Genomic DNA, 25616 nt, shown 5'->3' with positions numbered 1-25616 from the left:
CCAATTTTACAAACGTTACATATATATACACCTTTGATACAGCCGTCACGGTGGGCTAACGTCAATTGTTGTTAGGTGCCATGCGCTGAAGTTTATCTTCGCGAGCATCGGCGCATCATCGGCTTCTGGTGTTGCTAATACGCATGTTCCAGTTGGCATCATCGCGCAAGTTCAAACTCGTTATATAAACGTTTGCAACTCTTCAACGTATGTCTGTGCGTGCATTATTTGTACACACATTTACCGTTGCTTCGTGACGTGTTGCTCAATAAAAAAAAAATTGTAACACCGTCACCTTCCCTCCGCATGCTTCGCATAACGTCTATTCCCAGGTACGTGGGATCTGCCGAATTTTTAAACACGCAGCATTTCTTAGCGAACTTCATCGACTTTAACCGTATATATCTATCTATCTATCTATCTATCTATCTATCTATCTATCTATCTATCTATCTATCTATCTATCTATCTATCTATCTATCTATCTATCTATCTATCTATCTATCTATCTATCTATCTATCTATCTATCTATCTATCTATCTATCTATCTATCTATCTATCTATCTATCTATCTATCTATCTATCTATCTATCTATCTATCTATCTATCTATCTATCTATCTATCTATCTATCTATCTATCTATCTGTCTGTCTGTCTGTCTGTCTGTCTGTCTGTCTGTCTGTCTGTCTGTCTGTCTGTGTGTCTGTCTGTCTGTCTATCTATCTATCTATCTATCTATCTATCTATCTATCTATCTATCTATCTATCTATCTATCTATCTATCTATCTATCTATCTATCTATCTATCTATCTATCTATCTATCTATCTATCTAGCCGCTTACGTTTGGGTGCTCTCGCGGTGACGCTCTTAACTTGGCGTGAACCAAAATTAGCATGGGAGGGTAAGATGGTTTCTTAATTTCATTCATTTATTTATTTACCCTAAAGGCCCAACGTGGGCATTACATAGGGGGGAGCATAACAATTCATGTAAAGTGCAATAGAAACAAAACAAGGTAAGAAAAAGAAACAGTGAAGCAAAAATAGAAATTCTTAGCAGTACACTTCTCCTCAATCGACATCAACGTACTGCATTTCGTTCGTTATACAAGAATTATTCGCACATTGTGTCTTGCATATACAGGCATCGCGACAACATGATTAGGATACACATTTTCTGTGTTAAGAATAATCGCCAATACTTATAGGCTGAGATGTACCTTTATAAAAACTCCTCATTCAAAGCGGTTTTAAATAATGCGTGGTCAGTTATTTCAGCTATGTTACTGGGGAGACGATTCCATTCTGAGATAGCTAGGTGTAAGAATGAAAACTGTAATAGTTTAGTGCGTGCAAAAGGTTGCTCAACCTCACATATGTGATTGATACGTGGAAAAATCTCTTTGGTGGGTACAATGTATCTTTCAGAGAATTTACTTGGTTGATGAAAAAGCTGATGAAAAAAAGGCTAACAGGCATACTATTTTCATCTAGTCTGCAAGGGGGTGAGACCAAGTTCATACTTTATTTTTGGGATGTTTGATTGCTCTGAATAATTACCAGAAATAAAACGCGCTGCCTTATTTTGCAAAGATTCCAGTTTGTTGAAAAGATACACGTGGAGCGGGTTTCATATAAAAGAGGCGTACTAGAGTTTTGGGCGGAGTATGGTAGTGTACGCAAGAAGTTTAGTACTACTGTCAGCCTGACGAAGCGTACGACGGAAGAAGCCAAGTGTTTTGCATGCCACAGAAACAACAAAATCCACATGATTTTGCCAAGACAAATTAGTGCAGAGATGAATACCTAGAATTTAATTGATGCAATACTTTCTAAGGCTTCACCATTGAAAATGTAAGTTTCCTCTGCAATTTGAGGTGTTAAATCTCACAAGCTTATATTTTAGTAGTATTCGCGCCCATTTGTCATTGTGAACACCATCTTTCAGTCGTATACAAGTCATCTTGTAGCTTAGCACAGTCATCCTTACATCTTATTGGTCGGTACGAAACGCAGTCATCTGCATATAGCCGGATTTACGAATGTACACCTTGATGAATATCATTTTTATTAGAGAAATGTAGTCGGTACAAAAACGGAACCCTGGGACACTCCGGAGATAAGAGGTTCAAATGATGAACGAATATTGTTACTCAACCGGGTTCCTGTCGGTTGACGAATATGATGGGCTGGTCAAGACATGAATAATGTCACAATCCTGTCGCGTACGTCGTCAAATACTTCCCGTCACACAGTGGCACATACCTACGTGCAAGTATATATGTGCGGCTGGTATGCGGGTATGTGCCACAGGTGATTCACCCTTAGTATATATATATACCCAGGAACGACGAGAATATATGGGCAATTTTAACGCGCGATCGTTAAAAAATGCCCGACATCAGTAGCGTCAAGCTTGCGAATGCAAAGAATAAATGTCAGTGTTCCAGCTGGAATCGAACCCAAGCCTTCTGTGTGGCAATGAACCATTTTGCCACATAGCTACGCCAGGTCTCGGAACTACCTTTGAAATAGACGCTAATCTTCGTGAAACGTCAATAGTGGTTGCATGGGTGCCTACCCAGTTTTATAAACATTCTATATGTACTCCTTTGGTACAGCCGCCACGTCGCGTTAACGGCAATTGTGGTGAGTTGCGATGCGCTGAAGTCGAATTATGTAGCAATGTCCAGGGCCAACATCAGCGCTTCATATCAGCTTTTGGTGTTGCTAATACGCATGTTACAGTCGGCATGGTTGCGCAAGTGCAAAAAATGGTTATATAAACATCTAAAACTCTTCAACATATGTCTATGCGTGCAAGATTTGTACACATATTCAACGTCATTTCACGACGTGTTGCTCAATAAAACAATTGCAACACGGTCACCTTCCCTCCGCATGTTTCACACAACGTTGATTCCCAGGCATACGTTAGATCTGCTGAATTTTTTTTTTCCAATTTCGCACGATGCGGTTACAGACACCAGCGACGGCGGCGGCAGACAACTACGGCGCTGCGCGAGATTTGAGCTGAGATCTCATAACAGCTTTTGCTGTAAAATATCACATGGACTCCATCCGCGCTGTTATGGCTGATATGTTTTGTATTGGGCCCAGCGATACATTCCTCATAGGCTCGTGATCGTATGTGGACATAGTGCATCTGGTTATTCCTCCTTACTTTTTAGTTGTTTGTTAGAGCAATATCAAATTCATGAACTTGGAATCGCCACCTTTTAGAGCAGGGTATCTTCTAATTGTTTTCGCATTTCAGTAAACAGACAGAAAAAGAAAAGCAAGCTCGTTCATAGCGCAATTTTTTTGAGCCCTGCAGGTCGTTCCCGGAGCGGTGGTCACACTATAAAGAAGGGAAAAAAGTGTATGTCGCCACTAGCAACTCTCGTCTCTGCATTTGACGCTGAGTGGAGACACTACCTAAATATTTAAGATTTGTATCCATTTAGACGCCTTCAACAACCGCGCTGGTGCCATATTTCTTATTTATTCGCTCAAGTCAGTGTGCGAACAATACAGCGCGTTGAGTTGAGATACGCATTGATTTAGGAACTAATTCAAGTACAAATGAATAAACCGGGAACGAGCACTTCAGTTAAAATTAGCAAAGAAAATTGTACATTTGCGATGCCGACGGAAGCATCCAATACTAACGGGCTATAGAGCCCGGAGTCTGAAATAATCTGTCTCCTTTTGAGAGACCGCGTATACACATGCAAAGCCGCCGCATAGAGCGAGAAACCTTGTAACAGCCATTTAGTTGTTGTCGACTGTGTTTACCAAAAAAGGGAGCTTGTCTAAACGTAATTGGCCTGCTCAGTTTACTCTGCCATGAAAGCAGCGACTGCTATTAGCTCCGAAGTCTTTGCACGCACGTATTGGCGCCGCTTTTCAAATGTATGCTAATGCCCACTCGTGTGTCTTCGTGTGCTTTTGTTTACGCATAGACTCAAGGGGTATCGCCCACCTATATGTCTCCACCTGCGGCTTGCTTTCTTTGTAACACTCATCGACGAGCGAGGAAACTTACTCCCGCATCTCATTACTTGCAAAGAAAACGTCCTCCTCTGCATCGCCGACCCGAAACAAAAAAAAAATGAAGGCGAGGAAACCGGCTGTTAGCGAGAGTCTCGCTTGCACGACGTACATTACACAGCGCGCATGTAGTAGTGTCAGGAACCGGGTGTGTGAACGATCGCGCAAACAGATAGCGTGAGCGCACGGTATGGGGAACAAGCTGCTGTTGCAGTTCTCGTCAACGCGTTAAAAAAAGGGGCTAGGGCGAAACGAGTAACGTTTCGTTGGCGCACGCGACGAAACTTGTCGCTAACGGCGTGGTGCCAGCGAGTCGCCTAGCGACGAACCTATGCCCAGAGCTGAAAAACAGTCTCTCCTGGTTCCCTGATAACGCGCGGGTCTCGCGCGCTTTCGGAATAAACGAGAGATAAAGAATGTTGAACACCCAAGAATCAGAGACGAAGAAACAGAGACCAAACAGAAAGAACGGAAACGTTGCGAAGGAATCGACTGTACACACTCACTAGAAAGGAGCAATGCGACCCGTTTGACCCACGAACCGTCCCTCGAACATTTTTTTTTCTCTTGATGGTTCCACTGGAGCGAGGCCTTCCGCGTATACGGTAGGCCACCCATAGACGCGCAGAATAACGAGCGAAGAAGCCCAAGGGGGACGTTTGCGCGATGTAGTTCGAGATGCAGCGCGCTCCCTGCTCTGAATGTGTATACTGCTTTGCAGGTCGACGCTACACGTCCTGCACTTCGGTTCGCCAATGCAACGTCGCGCATAGTTTCTTCCCGCCCTTTCTGAGCATTTCGGCGAAACGTATTGTCAACAGCGTGTCACCTGCACTCCCTTATCTGGGGGCGAGGTCCATTCCGATGCGATGCGAAGGAAAATGTTCCAAGTGCCCCGCCGCTTGCGAGCAAGTGAAGCAAGAAGTAGAGGTAGTAGTATTTGCGTCCGGGTCATTCGCGGATGCTCTACCCCAGGCTACCAGGACACATCACTGGTGATTCTGCAGAGTGAGGTGTTGCGTACGAATAGACAACGAATACTGCACTTCCTGTTTGAAAAAAAAAGGATAGATATGTTAGGAAGGAAAGATAGATAGAGAGAAAGAAATCATGATAATAACTGGGCGCTCAATTACATATAGTAAGAAAACGATAACAATCATATTAATGTAAAAAAAAAAGAAGAGAACGGCATTGGCTCCAGGCCTATCTGGTCTGGGAACACATGCCGGGAATCGGCCCGCGCGGGCCTCTCTTTCGGGAAACTTAACGAAATGGGGAACGCTGGCAAAGCTAGCGCCGCTCATCGCTATGCGGCGTATTGCCAAGAGGACGAAAACTCCCCGCTTGTTAACCATCGTTCGCACGATGCCACGTCGAACAGCGTTCCCCCGACCCCCTTTCTACCCCTTCTCCCAACACAACGTTTAAAAAGATATCCGGCAAACATAGCCGATCGTGAAAACCTCGACAGAAAATTGGCTCACTCTAAATCTTAAGCGCAAACGTCTGCGACACGCATGACGATGGATTAGGTTATAACTCACGTCCCAGACTTCTTGCAAGACATAACGAGTGCGAAACGAGCGTTACATTCTCTTCAAATCTTCAGCCGATTGATTTGTTCCTGCCCCCCTGATGATTCGCGCACCACACGCGGTGCTGCACGACATCCGCGGTGGATGCAGCTTCGACCAGGCGATGATGTCATGCGATGACGTCGCCACCAAGCGTCATGCGATAGCCTCAACTCATCCCTTCGCAATGTCAAGCTTATGGGATCCGTAACGTCAGTGACGTCGTGATATGACGTCATAAGGGACGTAACCCCCGTGGGTTGATGATGATTTATATGTGGGGTTTAACGCCCCGAAACCACCACATGACTATGACAGACGCCCTAGTGGAGGGCTCCGAAAATTTCGACCAGCTGAAGTTCTTTACCGCACACCCAAAACTGACTCACACGGGCCTACAGAATTTTCTCCTCTATCAAAAATCAGTGCAGACGCTGCAGCCAGGATTCGACCCCGCGACCTGCGGGTCAACTGCCGGGTACCTTAATCACTATAGACCATCTAAGCGGGGTACCTCCCGTGGGGTTTTGAGCCACTTAGTTCACCTTACGTCTTACTTCCAAGGGGCCGCTAAACGAGATTCTTGAGTCTTTCGGCTTGATAAAGCCAATATTTTGGCTCAGGGGTCTCAGGATGAGCTCGTACGTTTGCATCCAAGGTTTCCAGCGTCTCCGAAAAAACGCCGTGTAGTTTTAGAACATTAACCACTTGGACGCTGGAGAGCTTCAACCGGAGATTACAGCTTTGTAACAATGTCCACGGTATTTCAACAAGTACTGTTAAGCATATTGACGAGTCCTACAGGTATAGAAGCTTGGTTTGGCTAAAATGGATGTACCGCAATTGAAGTTGTACAGCTACTGGTCGCTCTTGTAATGTGGTATTAGAAACAAAACAAGTGCCGTTCGCACGATATTCCGTTGCGACTATACACGCGCAAGCGGGGCATGTCATTCTCGTAAGCTACTTGTGTTCTTCGATGACACGACATCGAACAACACTTTCTCTACGTCGATGAGTGTCAAACACGAACTTCCTAGAAAACGAGCAATGCGGTAAAAAAAATGCCAGCATATCCACGGAGTGAATGATGGAGAGTGGGGCGAAGCATTCGTCCATCCATGCGTCCGTCTGTGTGACCGTCCATGCGTCTGTTCGTGCGCCCGTCCCTGCGTTCGTTCATGCATCCGCCCCTGCGTCCGTTCATGCGTCCATCCATGCATCTGTCTTTGTGTCCACTCGTCCATCTATTCAACACTCCAAGTCCCACCATCTCGCATCTTTTTTATCATATATTCTCCATATAGAAGCACCGCCATTCAGTGGACATTCCAAGGACTAAACGCGAGGTGGCACACGCACACTTTCTTACGACTTGAGCTTCGGGTCTACTTCCCACCTTCAACCACCTTGAGTTCATGATATATACTAGTTCACTGTATTCATGGCACTGCGGCCCAACGCTCGCTAAACCTTTCTAAAACCAAGGAGGTTACGCCCAGCGAGTATAACGTAGCAACCTTTTCCTGTCAGATAGTGCTCAATGTACATGCCAGTGGCTGCTAATGTGAAATGAGAGACAGGAAGATTCAGCTTTTAATTTCTTACGGCTTGCGCTTCGTATCTGCTGCCCCCCTTTAACCACCTCGAATTCATTCATGGTATATACTAGTTCATTGTATTCATGGCCCTGCGGCTCAACACTCGCTAAACCTTTCTAAAACTAGGTAGGTTACACCCAGCGAGTATAATGTAGCAACCCTTTCTTGTCCGATAGTGCTCAATGTACATGCCAATGGCTGCTAATGGGGATCGCAGCGTGCGCTTTGACTAAAAGCCGAATGCTCCTGTCTCTCATTCCCCATTAGCAGCCATTGGCATGTACATTGAGCACTATTTTTTATTGTTAAACAACGCACAGAAGAAATCTCTCACCGGCACCACATTGGAGGTCAAATGTTATACCTATTTCGGGTATGTGCCACTGGTGGTTACGTACTACGAGGGACGCACAAGCCACGCCATAAGGGGCTTCGCCCCTAAAAAGAAAGAAAACCTCTCACGCGGGCACTAGTCCTTTACCGTTTTCTTTAGCGACGTTCAAAACGATTTGCAGTGAGTAATTCCTCACTCGAAATAACCAAACAGAAGCACAGAAAATGAATCAAAAACACGTAAGGTAGTTAATTTGACCTCCAAATTTTTTCCGCATGCACTTGCTGCATGCTCCACATACTCATCACGGAGAATGGAAAGGTTCTCTCTTTTTTCTCTTCTTTCTTCTCTTATTTTTTTTTTTCGGCGGCAACGAACGAATCGGACCACCTGTGCCCGAACGGTGCCAAGAGATCGAGTCCAGTGATGAAGTAAGCCCAGAGTCTTTTCTTTCTTTCCCCCCCCTCTCTCTCTTCATTTTTTAGCGGGGCCCTCTCGCGATCCGCTGCTACCCGCAAGCACGTTAAAGCGCGGACTGGAAATAGCGGGAGAAGAGCCCCAGCCTCGAGACGATACGCATCGCCATGCGCTCTCCCGTCAGAAAAGCTAACTCGTATAGACGTGAGGCAGTGCCAAAGGGAAAAGCCCGGGGAGAGAAAGAGAAGCTGTAAGGGTCGGGGGCTTGCATCACCACATACTCTCTCTTTCTTCGTTTTTTTTTAATCTCTTTCTCTGCTCCTAACACTTATCCCACGGAAGTCACACAGCACGTTCTATAGATTGAGAGTGAACAAAAAGCTTTTGCTTCAACTTATTTATTTATTTATTAAATTGAATGATTGATACATGCCAACTACATAAGCAATGTTTTAATTGCGTTGACGGCCAAACAAGTGCTCAACTGCACACATTGTGCGTGTATATGCTCATATAATAATATTGCAAGGCAGACATTTCAAATTTTGTCCTAGATTTTGTTATATCGTAATACCCCTGCGTGCATGCCAGGAAGTACAACGCGCGCTTCTGCCCTCGCTTAATTAGTGTTGGCAAACAAAAGAAGCTTGGACTACCGATATATTTCCCTACAATACAGGGGGATTCTCGAATTGTCAATGTACAGCCAAGGCTAGCTCCGCCTGCCGGTACGTCACCACCGCCACCACCAGTTGTATGACCGATATTTTTCCAGGCTTTATGTACCGTACAACCCAGTGTGAACGAGAATAAAGCATTATTGCGGCTGAAAAAGCTCTAATTAGCGCTACGGATAGTAAATAATTACTTTAAGATTCGTGACTCTCCATAATTTACCGGTATTTGGGAAATAATGCGTACGCCAGAGCTATTCCCGAGAAATGATGCCATTGAATGGCCACCGTCGAGCGGCAAATCAGTTGCAGCCCATAAATATTGAAACATAAGAGTCTCTCACACTTCATGACGTTTTATTACTTTAAGACATTTTATTACAGTGTTAACTGCTGCAAGCGAACTGTACATTGGCGGGATTTTTTTTGTTGCTGATAGTTCATTTTTAGGTACCACTCAGTATTCTTTTTGTTTATTTTTTTCGCTGCAGAACCTATTGTTATGAGGTAGCTGAGACAATGGGGACCACAACCTCTCCACAGCAAACAGTTATAACAGATCAGAACAATCTCTAGCAATTAGTATTAATTGGAAGTTAGGAAACAGCCAACATCGTCTAGTAATGAGCAACAACCGCTGAGAATTCATCATATAAAGAGAAGCAGGACGAAAATCGAAGACAAGGCATCTGATAGAAAAAAAAATTAACCTTAGTGAAGTTATCGCTACACACAAAAAGTTAGTTGCCTTAATGGCATGAAGATTGAGTCCTCTTCAGTTCTCAGGGTCTGATTAGAAAGAAATCGTATGCATGAATATTTGAGTTGGCTAGACCACGGCTAATAAATTAGTTCGCTATCTCAGCGACAATGTTTGCTGGCGCTATTGTAACTGGAACGCGTGAAATATTCGAGTCCGCCATTGAACACGGCTAAGTCTACACGGAGATTAGCGTTCTCAGTCTTAAATCTGGCAAATATTGGCATAGTATTGTGTTCGTTTTTTTTTAACTGCTGTATCATTTTTGTGTCTATCTCGTTCATCAGCTCAATACACAAATACCTCTTGGTGAATTCTCGTCGTTCTTGCTATGCGGTAAAGACAACTACCAGGATCAAAATGTATTGGAATCTCAGTGTTGTTTCGATGGTGAATGCGGCCATTGTTACTAGGGACAGGAGTTTTGTTTCATGCTTCGTTATATTGGCAGAAAGTTTCTCGGGACAGGAAAAATTTCCGTGGACAGCTCATTACAATAGTAAATTACTGAATTGAATTTACACAAATTTTCGCTTATACTCGGTGCACACAATTTGCGCGATGCTGAATTCAAGAAGAGGGCACTGAAAGAAATGGTGGATTTGAAGCGTCGTACAACAGACGACACTGTTGCGATCTTGTTTCAAGTGGCAGCCGCGCTTATTATTCAGTAAATCTTAAAAGAGAGGAAAGAAAAAGGTAAAATCAAATTATGGAGTCTTATTTGAAGAACCGACGATATGATCGAGGGGCAGGCCATATTTATTTGAACTTATTTGAATAATATTGCTACGTAGCTGACATATCAGGGGTCAGAAGACGACAACGAGGAAGTGGTCTGTCGGTTGTGCGTGCTGTCTTCCATCTTAGTCGATGATATACGCATCAGTTTCAATATAGATTCTAAATAGACACACCTCGTGTCATTTTTACGTAACATCTTTGTGGTGGAGGTGCTGGGTACTTCCCTGTCTTCATCACAAAGCTCCGCAACGGCCGTATCATCATAGGTCCAACCATGTCACAGGTTGAACAACCATTGTCTTCATCACCTGCCCTTTCCGTGACTTCTACGTAGCATTACCCCCCCCCCCCCCCCAGGCGGTCAACGCCGCCTGCGACGCTAAAAAGAGGAGTGGTGTTACAAGTTTGAAATGGCTGTCTGGAATAATGCATGATCTGGGTTGCTGGCGATGGATGTTGGGAGGAGATGCATATCTTCCGACTAGCGGGACACGCACAGGTTGCTTTGGCAGAACGGCACTTAAACATTCAAGTTATGGTCGATGCGAAACGCAACCTACGAAGGTGGCGAGTGTACAATCAGCGATTTAGTTCGGAATTCTTAATGTAAACTCCATGAAAGGATTATGGACGGACCTGCTTCCTTCTGGTAAAAGAAGTATCCGAGGAAAAAATAAACTTTAGCTTCTCCACAGCAAGTCTGAACAAAACAGAAAAAGTTCGGGAGTTATATTGGTTTTTTTTTTAGGTGTGGGAATAACTGTCAACGAAAGTGAGCGACCAGCGGGTGAAAAGAGAGTGACCCTGGATTAACATTGACTACCAGGGGTATCGATAGAGCATGTGCTAAAATCGAGGCACGTGGGTGTTGTCCTGTACGCGGCACAGTGTCGGGAAACCAAAATTGAGTTCCCTGTTTTTATTTCGTTATTATGAACACACGCGCTTTTCAGTTTGAGCGTTCGTCGGTAAATCATTTAAGAAATCACAATAAGACAAACGTTACCCCAATAGCCGCGGGAGGGAGTGTATACAGTGGCGCACCGAGCTTGCTTCTTCCCAGATGAAACAGGCATCGAGGGGTGTACTCGGATCGATTTTTTCACGGGAGCACGCCGGAGGGCAAGCGATGCACGTACAGAGGCGTATGCGCAACGGGTACTTTCTCGCGTTGCAGAGACTAGCATCTGCGGCTGTCACCTCAGTGGTGACTCGGTGTCCCCTTCCCGATCAGGCCATTCGTGCTTCCAGGTCACGGATCACTCCGTAAGCTTCTTACGGAACGCAGATTGCTCTTCTCGGATGGATCCACGTCGGTCGACACCTATGGTTCCAAGTCAGAGGCTGTGACCAAGAAGAAATAAAAGGCGATAGTCCGAGGGGCTGATCGCCGTTGTGGAGCGCGGTGAACACTCAGGCAAATCAATGTACAATCTCTTTATTTGTTAGTTCCTCCACCTAACGGTTCTGAACTTGCTACCGTGTACGTGGAACTCGGCCTCAGACATTTCATCTTACGTGTTTAGCCGCTGGTGTTTCTCAGTCTAAATTACGGCACGTATTCAGGGCGCTTTTTGGTTCGAGGATCGTGGAGTACATTATGAAATACACCTTCCCATTCTTCTCATTCGTCCCAAACTCTCTCTCTCTCTTTCTCTCTCTCTCTCTCTCTCTCTCTCTGTCTTAATGGCACCTATGTGGAATTTTTTTTATTTATTTATTGATTCCTCAAAGGTCCCATAGGGACCTTTGAGAAAGGGTCCCGTTAGGATGATTCCACCAGCTCATTCAATCGACAAATAATCGACGGCACGGTAGACCCACGCGTTTCATCGCATGTCTCGAGATAAAATATTTTTATAACTCACCGCTTTGCGAGTTTGTGTGCGCGTCTTAGTTATCAAGCTAAAGTGTGACAGAGAAATAAATATACTGACAGTGAACTTGTCCCCAGGGCAGCAAGACATTCTTTTTCTGTTTGTGATTAGCCACAAGACATTGAGTGTCAGTGTGCTTGGCAGTACTGCAGGTTTCAGATGCGGGTCTTCGTTTTAAATCAGCAGTAGCGGGCATGGTAATGTTCAAGTCGCAGTGTTGCACAATGGGCTGTCTAATATTGATGAGAAATTTCCAGTGAGTTCGCTGCTTTTGTTTTTGTACCACGTTATTAACAGGGAAATGAACTGTCTCACTGTTGTTACTACTGTCGACCCTAACCACGAGAAATTGTCGGAGTCTGGTCGGTTCGTCTATATGTCGTTAGCCTTAAAGTTCGTAACTTGAAAATAGGTCAAAAACATTTGCCCTTCCAACGCACTACTCCCCCCCCCCAGGTGAGAAGAAAAAAGAGGAGGGTGGTGGTAAATGAATCCACTGCATTAGTATTATGTTCGCAAACTTCAGCTGGGTTATGGGAAAGGGGGATTATGTGAGAAGGTAAGAGAGAACGCGAAAAACACACCACAACCACACAACCACTGCTGTCTATATTGCAAGATGACAATGCTTGAAAAACATGGCGCAATGTTGCGAACGAGACCAAAGAAGGGACAGAGAGAGCGCCATGTCCCATCTTTCTTCTTGTTCGTAGCCTCGCGCCACGCTTTTCAAGTAGATGCGCAACAACTGGCCCAAACTATCGTGTTGTCTAGATGACCATCATCAGTTTCAAAGCGTTTGAATAAGCTTTGTGGTTCGTACCGCTGCTATAATGCATGCGTTGTCCCTTTTCGCGGGTCGTTTTAGTAGTGTTCCACACGTAAAGTGTGCTTAGAATGGTTGCTGATCGGGCGAGTTGGTCATCCATGAACGTAGCTTGTATTAGCGCAGTACATAAAAAAAAGGGACACGACACAGACGTAGAGATAGGTAGGCGCTAATCTAGCAGCGTCTACCTATCTCTACGTCTGTGTCATGTTCCTTTCTTTTATGTACTGCGCTAATACAAGCTACGTTCGTGTGCTTAGTAGGAAGTGTGGGCAAGAGAGGGTGGTGACTGACCGTCTTTCCGGTAGTAGAGCAGTTCGGTCTGCCGCTCGACCATGTTGTCGAGGGCGTCCCGGAAGGCGGCCACGGCGTCCGGGTCGGTGAGCGGACCGTGCAGAAACTCGCACACGCACGATCGCTGCATCAGCTCGGCCCGGGTGTAGCCCACCAGCTCGCAGAAGCCGTCGTTGCAGTAGATGATGGGCAGGGAGTCCACCAACGCGTTGGCCACCAGGAAGCGACGGTCTGCGCGGCACACCAGAACCAAGGACACGTCAGTGCCGCACATCCACAACGTCGAATTGGGCATCGTAAAATACTCGATGCGCGAGTAAGATGAAGGCACAGGATGACACAAGTGCACCTCGAGATGTTCCGTTAACACGTGTTACTCGCGCATCCATCCCCAACTTGCCCACTTGTCATCCTCTCCCGTGCTTCGTCCTACTGCCTTCGATTGTATTAACTGAAAAAGTTCATCCTCTATTTCGGCATTCGCCACCAGACGTTGGCCTTTGTTTAAGAATGCCGATTAACCACCTTTCAGTTTAGGCTTCATTATCTCAGGAGAGCAGTTGACCGGCTTTAGCATAGCTTCACCTATTACTGCTTGCGCCAACGGAGGCCCGTCATGCGAGCATTTATATATAGGCGATGTCTCCCCGATGACTCTAAATGCAAATCTTCTGCCAGACAGGAATGATGTCAATGCAGGCCAGTGGCCTTCTTTTTAATAAAAAAGAGAAAGAAACTGTATTTCAGAGGATCTGTTGCAAAAGAACAAGTTCCCTTTCTTTCTTTTTTCTTTTTATCGAGATGCGGAAAAAACAGAGGCTACAATTCGTTACTGAGAGACTGGAAAACTGAGCCTACTTGGTGGTACGTGTAGCTTGTGATTACATATGAATGTGAGGACTCAGACAATAAATTCTCAAAAATGGCTAAATTTTTTTTCTTTTCTCTCAGCAAATGACACTACAAGCTCAAAAAACACTTGTTACAGCGATTGGCTGATTCGAGCACGGCGCGCTTGGTCGTTACTGGGACCACTGCTTGTCCACGCGAATGTGCGCGATCGCACTCAAAGGCCGCGGATTCGAAGAAAGAATAAAAGAAAGAGAAAGCGCTCAATCAGGTCACACAGAGGGCATTTCAATGCTCAACGATGACGATGATGATGGTGACACACTACGTTCATGGCTACCATTCACAATGGTGGACTGAAGGGAATCTTTTTTTTTTCTCAGTAATGATGACTCATACCAAAAGTTAGGGGACTGACGGAGTGGGAGGATCATTCAATAGGTTCTTACAGGATAACATTACTGCGCTGCTCCAGTAGTTAAGTAATATATAAATTTAAATTGAAGATGATCAATATTGAAATACTTGAAGCAGACAAAATTCAGCAGGGCACACTCTTAAACTTAGTGAGAGAGTCCTCAATGGTGAAGCAGATATCCTTGAGGCTGTACCCGGGAGTAAAGGTTCCAAACGAAACAATAACCAGTTCTTTTAAGCTTGGGAAGATCCTTCAAAAAAGCGGCACCAGTATTATTTTTTAGTTGCGGTGAAACGGTGACAGGTGATAAGGAAGTGGGGAATCGTTACCTAATCATTCCAGAAGCGAGGAGAATAGAGGCCACGAAAGCAAACCTGTGCAAGTAGAAACTAAGGGTGGGAACGTGGCAACGCGATTTCGTGGTGTCCCCTTCCACAATCCTTGAGTTGCATAAGTCGCTACGCCAGGGGAACAGAAGATGTTTATGTCCAATTGGGAGAAGCAGTCAGTACGGGGTTTCATAACCCTTTTCTGCATGTAAGCGGGCAAAATCTAGGTGTCGCGATGTGCACTCTTGATTAGAGAACATGATTATCACTGCGGAGAGCGATGTCTTTCCGACTGGATTGGCAGTTGTTTTTATAAGGTAGGTAGAAAAAGCGCAACAGTTTCATACAACCTTCTTCCTAGCTGTAAGCCAAATCAGAAATGACTCATACACAAACCCCGTTCTCCAGGAAATGGTCGAATGGTAACATACACATTTGTATTAAACCAGGAAAATCAATAAGGGCGTTTATTGTTGTCATTACCTGTAGCATACCAATTATGACGTGCTGAAATGAATTGAAGAATATTCCCCCGACGAAAGGGGTTTTGTCGTCCACTTCAGTTCATATCAATTTACATCACAATTGGTACACTGCTCTTGAAGACGATAATTAACGCCCTACATATTTTTCTAGACTAATCATATTCATTGATTCAATTGGTTTTGTCTAATATACAAGTGAGCCCCCCCCCCCCCCCAGCAAAAAAAATCGCTTTCGTTCATGCGTTTACATTGATATACAAACGATCTCAACTGGCAGAGACAATCCACTATAAAACGCTCAGTCTTAGAGCGAATTCTCAATGCATGCATGCAGTGCTACACTTGTTCTCGTCAGAGTAAGCTGTAAAAATGGGCGGCCAGATAACCGACTCGACGTATCGGCAGCGAATTCGCAACGCGGGTCAAGTCCTTTCGCCATTTAACCAAAAGCCGGTAATACAAACATTCAGAAGCCCGTCTCAAGTGCTAGGAAGCGAACGAATTTAAGTGATACGTGTGCAAAAAATAATAACTCACGAGTAAGTCCCGCATGAGACGGCCGATGTCAGTACTAATATCCCTAAAATTTAACGGTAGCTCATAGATCACCGTAAAGATTTGCATACAGGGCGGTGACACTTAAATACTCTCCCCTTCTCCATCTTTATAAGGTCATCCGGGTGTTCAAGTGGGCAGACGACGAGAGTTGCGAGTATTTGTTAGTTCTTTATCGCCTTGGTTGCTCTTTTATAGGCAAGAAAAGAGCACGCAGCGAAATCACACAAACATTCTTAATTTCACTCAAGCACCGAAAGTATCGCGTAGCAAACGGCCGTACATTATTGTTTTGAGGCGAGGTTTATGAATTTCAGTTTTTTTAGAGCTAGGCCATAGACGCTAACTCAGAAATAGAGAGAGAGAGAGAGATCGATGGCCTTGGCGGTAAACAACTGCATGATAGACGCACCGTAAACAGGCGCGACGCGTCCGACTAAAGATAACTATAGACAGGGACAATACAATCTTTGCGCAAAGAACGCTGCAAAGCAGATATATCGCATCCGTAGGTTCCCGTGTTTCTTCACTGGCGTGCGCCATACGATTCGCGCCACTTGTTTAGTTCTTTGTTGACGCGGTGCTCCCTTCGCTATAGCAAGCATTGCGCGCTTTCTTAAATCTGGAGAGTGTTCGATACAGACGTAAACGTGCTCTCATCCCATGTTCTTCGTCAGGTGAGAGCAAAAGGAGGAGGTAATAACGGAGGGTGAGTGTAAGGGGAGGGGAGGAACTGGCAGAAGGCTGCGGTGAGTCATATAGAGATGACACCAGTCACAATAGTTGGCATTTGTTGTCTTAGTGTCTATTTATCTTGCAATGCTGAATTATTATCGACAAAGTCAAATAGGAAAAAAAAGGAACAGGGCATCCGAGGACGATATAACAAACGACTGTCTTCGTAAGCACTTTGTCATTTTGTGGACGCCTCCACTAGTTATTCGTCACGCCTCAAGATTGACTGAAAAAGTATCCTGCGAAGCAATAGAGCGCGGAAGCTTTCAAAGAATATGGGCCTTCGTTGATTTTTTTACAGCCGAAATTCCCTACTTCCTATAAGCAGCTCCATACCATGTAGCAGGGAAAAAAAATATTATTCGTGGCATACGTAAATACCTGAGCTACCAGTGTACGGAAGATAAAAAAATAAAAAGTGCTGTGCGCTGCAATTAATGGCATTCACAAGAAACTGGTTAGCAAGACGGGGGCGTGAAGCCAAGTAATGTGGAAAGGGTGTTACTCTCTAACTGGTCACTAAGTGGACAGTCCGTTTGGATAAAGCCCGAGGGCCTGAGGTGATGACTGGTACTGGTCTCATAGCTCCCAAATCTTATCCAATCAGCGGGCGTGATGAAATGAACAGTCGACTTAGCGGATACTTAAAGATTGAGCTCGCTCTTTCTATGTTCCTCACTCAAGCTATACAATGGCTTAATCTATTCAGCATTTCGTCACAACCGTCGTAGTCGTTGTCACTATGATTTTCAGCATGCAGATGAACGCTGCCTTACTGGTTCATTCATTCTGGTTCTTCATCACTCTTTGGAGCTATCAGCCAATACCCCCCCCCTTTCCCTTTTCTAACGTGTGTCGTTGTGAGCTACTGATAAACCGCATCCTCGCAAATCACGTTCCGGGTCATTATTTCCGCGTAATGCAAAAACTGAACAGTGCAATGCTCGTTGAGTGTCGCAGGAGTGGGGGATGCGTACAGCGGAAACATTCAATAAAACAAAACAAAAAAACAAGAGACAAAAGTTGTTAATAGGCTAATCCGGTTTTTTTTATAAAACATCTAACCATTCGCGTCATATGCCGACGGTGCAGTTTTCTTAGTCTCAAACGTAGTCTCGGATACTGCATCCAAGAACAGAAAAATTCCTGGCAGCTCTCATTCTAATGCCGATTCATGGTGAGTGAATGTAAGAGCACGGCGGAAACACGAACAAGAGCGACAGCAAGTGAGAGGAACCAGGCGTAATTTGCCTATATCATCCTTCGACAGCACGATGATTATGGGTACCACCGCAACAACATGAAAAAACGGCGATGGATGACGAAAAAAAAAACAATTGCAAAAAGACAACTTGGCAGCATGGACTGTTCGGTTGACGAGGTTGACAAGGTAGACGAGCAAAAACTTTGAGAACGCAGCACACTCGAAGGAAACTACGCTATAGGACAGAGCACACATCCATGACTGAACAATAAAAATGGCTGCAACATGCACTCAGCCCAGTATTGTTGTTTTTCGCCGAGCGTTCAGAGCACTTAAAATGATTTTCTTGTCAATTGTGTGAATAGAAGTGCGTACACACGCACGAACGTAATTACCAGAAATAGAGTAGATCGTGTTAAAAAATATTCGTGAAAGAAGCTGCCAAATTTTATGAGCGCCTCCTGATGCATCACTCCTCATATAAACTATAATAAAGAGGTTATAGGAACATAACGTCATATTCAGGCACCCATGGTGAAGAATTGACACGGGGCCACCAAACTGCAGTAGTTTTCCTTTTACTTCATTTCACAGTTCTATAGCATTCACTGCACTAAAAACGTAATGGAATCTTTTGAATAACGCTAAAGTTAACTGAAAGACGAAGGCTATCAGAAGTCCATGAAAGCGTATTTGTTGGCATCGTTTCAAAGTCTTGCTTATATTACCGATTGATATGCATGTTACGATAGCATCTCAGAACGAAGATTGCGACCAGGCTGCGGCGTCTGCATTTACAATGGAGGTGGAAATGTTGTAGGCCCGGTGCTCAGATTCGGGTGCGCGTTAAAGAACCAACCCCAGGTGGTCGAAATTTCCGGAGCCCTCCACTACGGCGTCTCTCATAATAATATGGTGATTTTGGGACGTTAAACCCCACATATCAATCAATCAACGAAGATTGCGAGTCTTGGAGCCAGTTAAAGAAGTGTAGGAAAAGGATGATACCTTATTGTAATAATCAGGCGCTTTCGCTGTTGCGAATTCCACCCTAAACGACAGCCAGGACCCCTTAGATTCTGACGGCGTCCTCGACTCGTATTATTATTATTATTATTATTATTATTATTATTATTATTATTATTATTATTATTATTATTATTATTATTATTATTATTATTATTATTATTTTATGTTTCTGCACATAGAGGAAAGGAAGGCATGAGGGGAAAAAAAGGCTCGTAGGATTGAGTTAAGGAATCCACACGCGAAGAAAGTTCATAGTTTAATTCATTTTTAAGACTTCACATGCGACGACGTCCACGGCGGCAGAACTCGAAGCTCTGCGTAGTGCACTGAAACTTATAAATTTTGAAGAAAAACCAAGTAAATGGGCCGTGTTTTCTGACTCAAAACCGGCGTTACAGTGTCTGTGGTCAGTTCTCCGACGCGGATACCCCGACCAGTTCACCTATCAAACTATTAAACTTCACCACCTATTAATACAAAAAGGCGACGACATCGTCTTTCAGTGGTTTCCTGGGCATTGTGGTATCAGCGGAAATGATTCTGCAGATCATGCTGCTCGCACGTCACACCAAGACGCAAAAAGCGTTCTCATTCCGCTTTCAAGAGCGGACGCTGTGAGGCAGATTCGACGGCGGGCCCACAGTCTCACACTGACTGAGTGGACACACACCAAGCATACGACACACCAAACTACATGAAATTGACCGTTCACTACAACTCCGGCCTCCAACCGGCCTACATCGACGTGACGCTTCGCTTCTCTAGCTCCTTTCGCTGGGAGTTGCTTTCACGAAAGCTTATACCACGTTAATAGGAATGACTGACAGTGCGGCATGCGATGGTTGCGGCATCGAATACCTGCTGTGCCACTGTCCTCGATTTGCCTCAGAGAGACAAGTTCTTGCCAACGCATTGCGACTACTGGATGATCGGCCTCTTTCTGCGCAGGTGCTATTACAGCACCGTCCACATCCCTCGACAGCCTACAAGGCAGTGAAAGCCCCCTTGTGTGTGTTTTTTTTTTTTTTTTTTTTGAGGAAGACGCGTTTGTGTGAACGCCTCTGACTTGCGTTGAAGTTCTACACGTTGCAGTGAATTTACTGCCTGTCTCTCCCCTATTTATTTTCCTTCTCTCCCCTATTTTTCATCTTTTTGTCCCCTTTCCTAATCCCCCAGTGTAGGGTAGCCAACCGGATGTCTTTCTGGATAACCTCCCTGCCTTTCACCCTTTTGTTGCTTCCTTCCTAAGTTCAGCCGTTTTTCTTGAAGAGCCCATGACGCTTCTCCTTTATTTGCTCGGCTTAACGCTTTCACAGAAACAGAGTGAGTGCGCAGCTCACGTGCTCCCACAGCCACCCGGTCGCGTGGTTTTTCGTAGCGTTCACGCGGACACCAGCATACAACAATTCCGCCTCGATAAAAAGCATATATATGGCCTTAAGATAACGCTTTATTGGTCTAATGTGTTCCTACTCAAAACCTCGGAAGAATGGGAGACCTTGCCATACTCTCCGCGGTCTTGGCAAGGGAGAAGAATCGTCGCCAGATTAGCCGCCAGCGTCATAGACTTCCTAGACATGAACATTTAAGTGTGGGTGGGTATCGCGGGGGCCCAAGAAGCCTGGGAGGTCCCAGGTTCTCTCGCAATGTTTTTTTTTACTCAACTCGTTCAGCCTTTCTTCTTAATCTTTTCATATTCGAGCAGCGGATGTGGGGCTGAGCGCTAGAGCAGAGCCCCCGCACCATTATGGCGCCACCATGCCAAACCACATCGGCGGCGCAATGCCAGACTGCACACAGCCGAGTCATCGTTCAATACATGGGAGCGAAAGAGCGCCAGTCGTGTGTGTGGGCCTGCGTGTTTGCGGAAATGGAAATAGACTTAGTGGCGGTCGCTAGGCCCTTTCGCGTCCACTTAACCGCCCCTCTGTGGAGAATGGAACGCTGCGTACGATGTTCAGCTCATAAGGGTATGCACTCTGTGCAAGTAGTGCACTGCAAGGCAATTTCAGTCCATTACCTGTTACCAGGCACGCACGCTATGTTAGAACAGACAAACTACGTGTCAAATGGTGGTTCGATGAGAGAGAAACAAAGAGAGAGGGGGGCTGTTATAAAGAGAGGAGCACCACATCGGGTAGTTGTTGACATTGGTTCCGTAATGACTTCCTTCCCGTAATCTTTGGCCATTGAGCTGCTGCTGTTTTTCCATGCTCACTGTATGTGCATGTCAAGTTTCAATAAATAAAATTTTAGTTGCGAGTCTGCGTACGCGCTTTTCTTGTTTTGTTATCCGTACTTTAACTGCATTAGCACAGCTAAACCATTACAAATATAATGAAACGTGAAGAGGCTTACCTTAAAAGTATGGCGAACAACCTACCCTAAATAGTCAAGGCGAAACATGAAATCGTAAGCAGTTTTATCTGCCAAGATGATACGTTTATTTGCCATGAGGCAGTTACTGCGTACCGGCACAGGTACTAGCTGTAAAAATGAAGTGAGCAAGTAAGATATTATATTGGACTAGCTGGTTGTTCAACCAACTTGCCTTTTTTAGCCATATCAGCAACAAGCCGACCAATCAGCCAACCTACCAGCTAACCAGTTAAGCAAATAACAGTAGTATTGCGGCTATATCTAGTAGGCGAATAATTGCTACACGGCGAACTCGTAAACCAAAGCAGGAGATCAGAAGGTACTATCGTGCTAGCGAGGCAAATCTTTGGCAAGTCCCTTCATCTGAATTGCTAGCATGCTACTTGGACCATTGTGTGTATGTCTGTGTATACACGCACCACTAGCTTCCAATAATCGTCCGTCACTATTGTAACTATATTACGCGGTCAAAACCAAGATTCAGAGTCCGCCTCTCATGGCTAGTGAGCTGCTATGCGACGGTGAGTTTTATGAATAATGAATTAATTACGCGCTGCCTTATGCTACTGTCAGTCTCTGTTTTTTTCAAATTTTTCAATACCGTCGTTTTTCGTAATGCAATCGGCTCGTTCACTCGTGAACTTATCTGCCCCGACAGCAGCATTCTGCATGTACCCTTATCCGCTAACATTCTTCTTTTCCCAGCGAAGGAGGCCCATGTCTACTTCGATTCATTGATTGATATGTGGGGTTTAACGTCCCAAAACCACCATATGATTATAAGAGACGCCGTAGTGGAGGGTTCCGGAAATTTCAACATCCTGGGGTTCTTTAACGTGCACCCAAATCTGAGCACACGGGCCTACGACATTTCCGCCTCCATCGGAAATGCAGCCACCGCAGCCGGGTTCAATCCCACGACCTGCGGGTCAGCAGCCGAGTACCTTAGCCGCTAGACCACCGCGGCGGGGCCCCATGTCTAGTTCGTGGAGTTAGAGTATAGCTGATAACCTTCGATTTTATAAGCACGCGATCCGCGAACATACATCAACATGAGGTCACTAAGCATGGCGCGGCGATAAATGTGCTATCAAGTTAGTGTGTCACATTCCCTGATCTGACGATGTTGCTAAAAGCGACTCCGCGCACCGTCTGCTGCCGACGTTCATTTCAGACAACTGTGTTCCCATTCACCGTCGGCGCGCCCTTTCAAGGTAGAGGCGAGTTCTGCAGCTAAACAGTCCTACCTGCACAATTTACTGGATGAAATTCTGAACGCCGTTTACTTGCCTCTGCAAAAAAGAAAAGAAAAGAAAAAAAACAGCAATACGCTGAAAGTGGAGTGAATTAGCCTATATTCTTTTGGAGAAAAGCGGCCCCAAAAACTATACGCTTCTGAATAGGGGAACATATAGCAACATTGAAGAGTCTTCACTCATATTTAGCACCCCTAATTATTATTATTATCATCATCATCATCATTATCATCATCATTATCATCATCATCCTGACTACGTCCACTGCAGGAGAAAGGCCTCTCCCATGTTCCGCCAGTCAACTCGTTCCTGTGCTTGCTGCTGCCAATTTATACCCGCCAACTTCTTAATCTCATCTGCCCACCTAACCTTCTGTCTTCCCCTGACCCGCTTGCCTTTTCTAGGAATCCAGTTAGTTACCCTTAATGACCAGCGGTCATTCACTGATAACACCACTAATAGGTGATCTTAATGTCATTTTCGTGTTCTCATAGCGTTGTCGCGTAGTCAAAATTATCATTAGCATACTGTGAAAGCTACAGACTGCCCGAAGCATTGAAGGCACCGCTCACGTCTTGCGTGAGCCCCAGCGGCATTCAAATAACCCGAACTCTGTACTTCTACACCGGTGGCTTTGCACACGGTGCATTCAAAAGGAACTTCGGTTAGTTCGTATTCTGTGCGCGCGCCAGAATATGACTGAAACATCTGAATAGACTTTCGGTTCTTATTCGTATATATATTGCAACCAGTCACGCGACCCCCATTCATTGCTTAATACACATTCCTCTTCAAAGCCCAATAGTAGAGAATAAAAAACGGCGGTCCTCGCGTTGAATACGTAGAATGGAAGCGCTTATGCGTGCCCGTTCAAAACTCGCTCATGTGTCGGGCTCCACTAAGCCAGTGCTGTGACGTCTGTGTGCCTTTCTTGTTTGATGCTGCCGGCTCGTATGGAATAAAAGAAACGTTTGATAGGAATATTAGAGTCTGCTTCGACGCGTATATCGCATTAGGCGCGCGTCGTATATACAAAGGACGGTGCGTAGGAGATAGAACGAGGCCTTTATATAATAACCTCATCTGTTGTAAGGAAGCCGGAAGCAATAGAGAGAAAAAAAAACACACAGCTGCTCTCTTTGAGATAGAAATGTTGATCTCGGCGAGAACAGAACATTACGCGAAATGACATACATTTGAAGCGAGTAGGAAACATAAAGGAAACACGCAGCGCCGTCTCGAATTTCTGGGCGGTTTCTTCGTCTCAAAGTATATTATAGCAACGTCTTCACGCGCTAACCGGGAAGTTGTCGATTTAGGAACAACCGTGATCCGTGCGAGACAAATATGTTGAACTAAATAGGTGTAGAAAGTTATCGATTACCCATTTTACATCAGTTATATTAAAAAAAAGCTTGTACTACAGTGTCAATTCCAAACAGGTAATTAATACGTGCGGAGATAGAAAGACAGAGCAGTGGGGCTGTGCACTAGTTATTACGATTGAATTACGCAAATAGCCTTGCAATGTATACTGTATAGCCTGCAATTGCTTTCTGGCATTTAAAAAAAAACAATGCAGGCCTCAACGTCTGTGTATTAGCATAGAACTTGAATGTAAACATTCGACAGAAGTCTGTCTGCTTAGGTATGAAACTGGGAGATGATTTAGACTCCAACCGAAAGTTCGAAGAAACCGGACGTTTCGGAACCGACTTGGTTCCTTCCTCATTAATGACTTCGGATACTACGTAGCAGCGGCCTCTTCAAAGCACTCGCGGGGCGGATGATGACCACATACAGAGGACAGCCCATAACATCAACCGCTCTCTCAGAACCCTTCTCCCGTGTATACACATGGACTGCGCTCCACGGCAAAACGAGAAAGAGAAGGGGGAGGGGGTCATTATTCGCCCCGCAAGTGCTTTGAAGACGCCGCTGCTACGTAGTCTCCGCAGTCACCAATAAGGAAGGAACCAAGTCGGTTTCGAAACGTCAAACTTTTGGTTGGAGTCTAAATCATCTCCTAGCATAGAACAGTTCGTAGGTGAAAGGTAATGGGTAAATAAATAAATTATAGAATGTAACTCAGCAGTAGTTGCCCGTTTGCTATAAACAGTAGGTTGTTGTAGCAGCAAATAGTAGTAAACGAGCAGTTATAGGTATACCTGTTAGTAGGTGTACGAATAACTACATGCACTCGCAGTACTTATGCACCCGAAAAACCAGGCGAAAGAAGAGAGAGGCTGAAAAGATGTGGAAAAATGCTGAGTGCTCGTGTTCTTAGATGAGCTGACAAAACGAAAGATGGTGCAGAGATGTCATGTCTCTCTCACAAGGAGGTTTCTCCTTATATAAACTCCCGTAAGGTAACCTAACTGAATCTCGCTTGGAGATAGAAAAAACAACCAAGATGATTTCCAGTGTAGCGGTCCGCTTTCAAGATTTCCCCTCTTTCCCGCCCTCTTTCCTCTCGGTCAACAAATGACCAATCAATAAACGGTCTACTCGTCGTAACGGATCCGCTATCACGCTCTCATCTCACGCGTACAGGTCACATAAGAGGCACAGTCGGCGTGTCAAAGAGAAATGACAGCTGTGACAGAACGCTGTCATAACAAGATGGGCTATCCATCGAATGGCAATCTCGCCGCAAGCTGCATGGGGGAGAATTAGTGCGCAGCACATCCGATGAAAAATCGCTCACTCGCGCGTGAGTACGGTTCGCCGCAGAGATATTACGTTTCTCTTCAAACTGCACTCACGACACCCGTACGACATACAAAACCACTAATGACGCCTAGAAGCCAGTCACGTAGTGACGTCAGGCCCATGGACCGACAGCCCGTACAACGAAATGAGGACGCCGAGTAGCGGTTCCTATAGACGCACGTGACCTCCTTGCGCCACCGGAACCTCAACTCACTCGGCTGGTATTTTGCATTTGCTGAAAAGTTGTCCCACTCTGCTCCATGGCGTCGTTGTCGTCGTCGTCGTCGTCGTCGTCGTCGTAGTAGTAGTAGTAGTAGTAGTAGTAGTAGTAGTAGTAGTAGTAGTAGTAGTAGTAGTAGTAGTAGTAGTAGTAAATTGAGTAGTAGTAAACGCTACGCAGGTCACTGTCTGGGGGGGGGGGGCGTGAATAAAAACAAATAAAATATAATCATAACGGAAAGGGTGATGTTTGTCAAATAACGAAATCGAAGTGCTGATGAGG

General features: G+C 45.0%; 1 protein-coding gene across 2 annotated transcripts in view; it reads right to left on the bottom strand.

Annotated features, from left to right (window-relative positions):
• sei (potassium voltage-gated channel seizure) overlaps positions 1-25616 on the bottom strand; it is a 298945-nt gene that overhangs the window by 152171 nt on the left and 121158 nt on the right. For both annotated transcript variants that reach the window (XM_075895172.1, XM_075895175.1), the window contains exon 2: positions 13164-13394. In XM_075895172.1, the coding sequence (XP_075751287.1) occupies positions 13164-13394 (231 nt within the window). The remainder of the gene's footprint in view (positions 1-13163; positions 13395-25616) is intronic.

This window comes from Rhipicephalus microplus, chromosome 1 (genome assembly GCF_043290135.1).
Source record: "Rhipicephalus microplus isolate Deutch F79 chromosome 1, USDA_Rmic, whole genome shotgun sequence".
Lineage (NCBI taxonomy): Eukaryota > Metazoa > Arthropoda > Arachnida > Ixodida > Ixodidae > Rhipicephalus > Rhipicephalus microplus.
The sequence above is the reverse complement of the archived record's forward strand: the minus strand, read 5'-3'. Positions and strand labels throughout refer to the sequence as shown.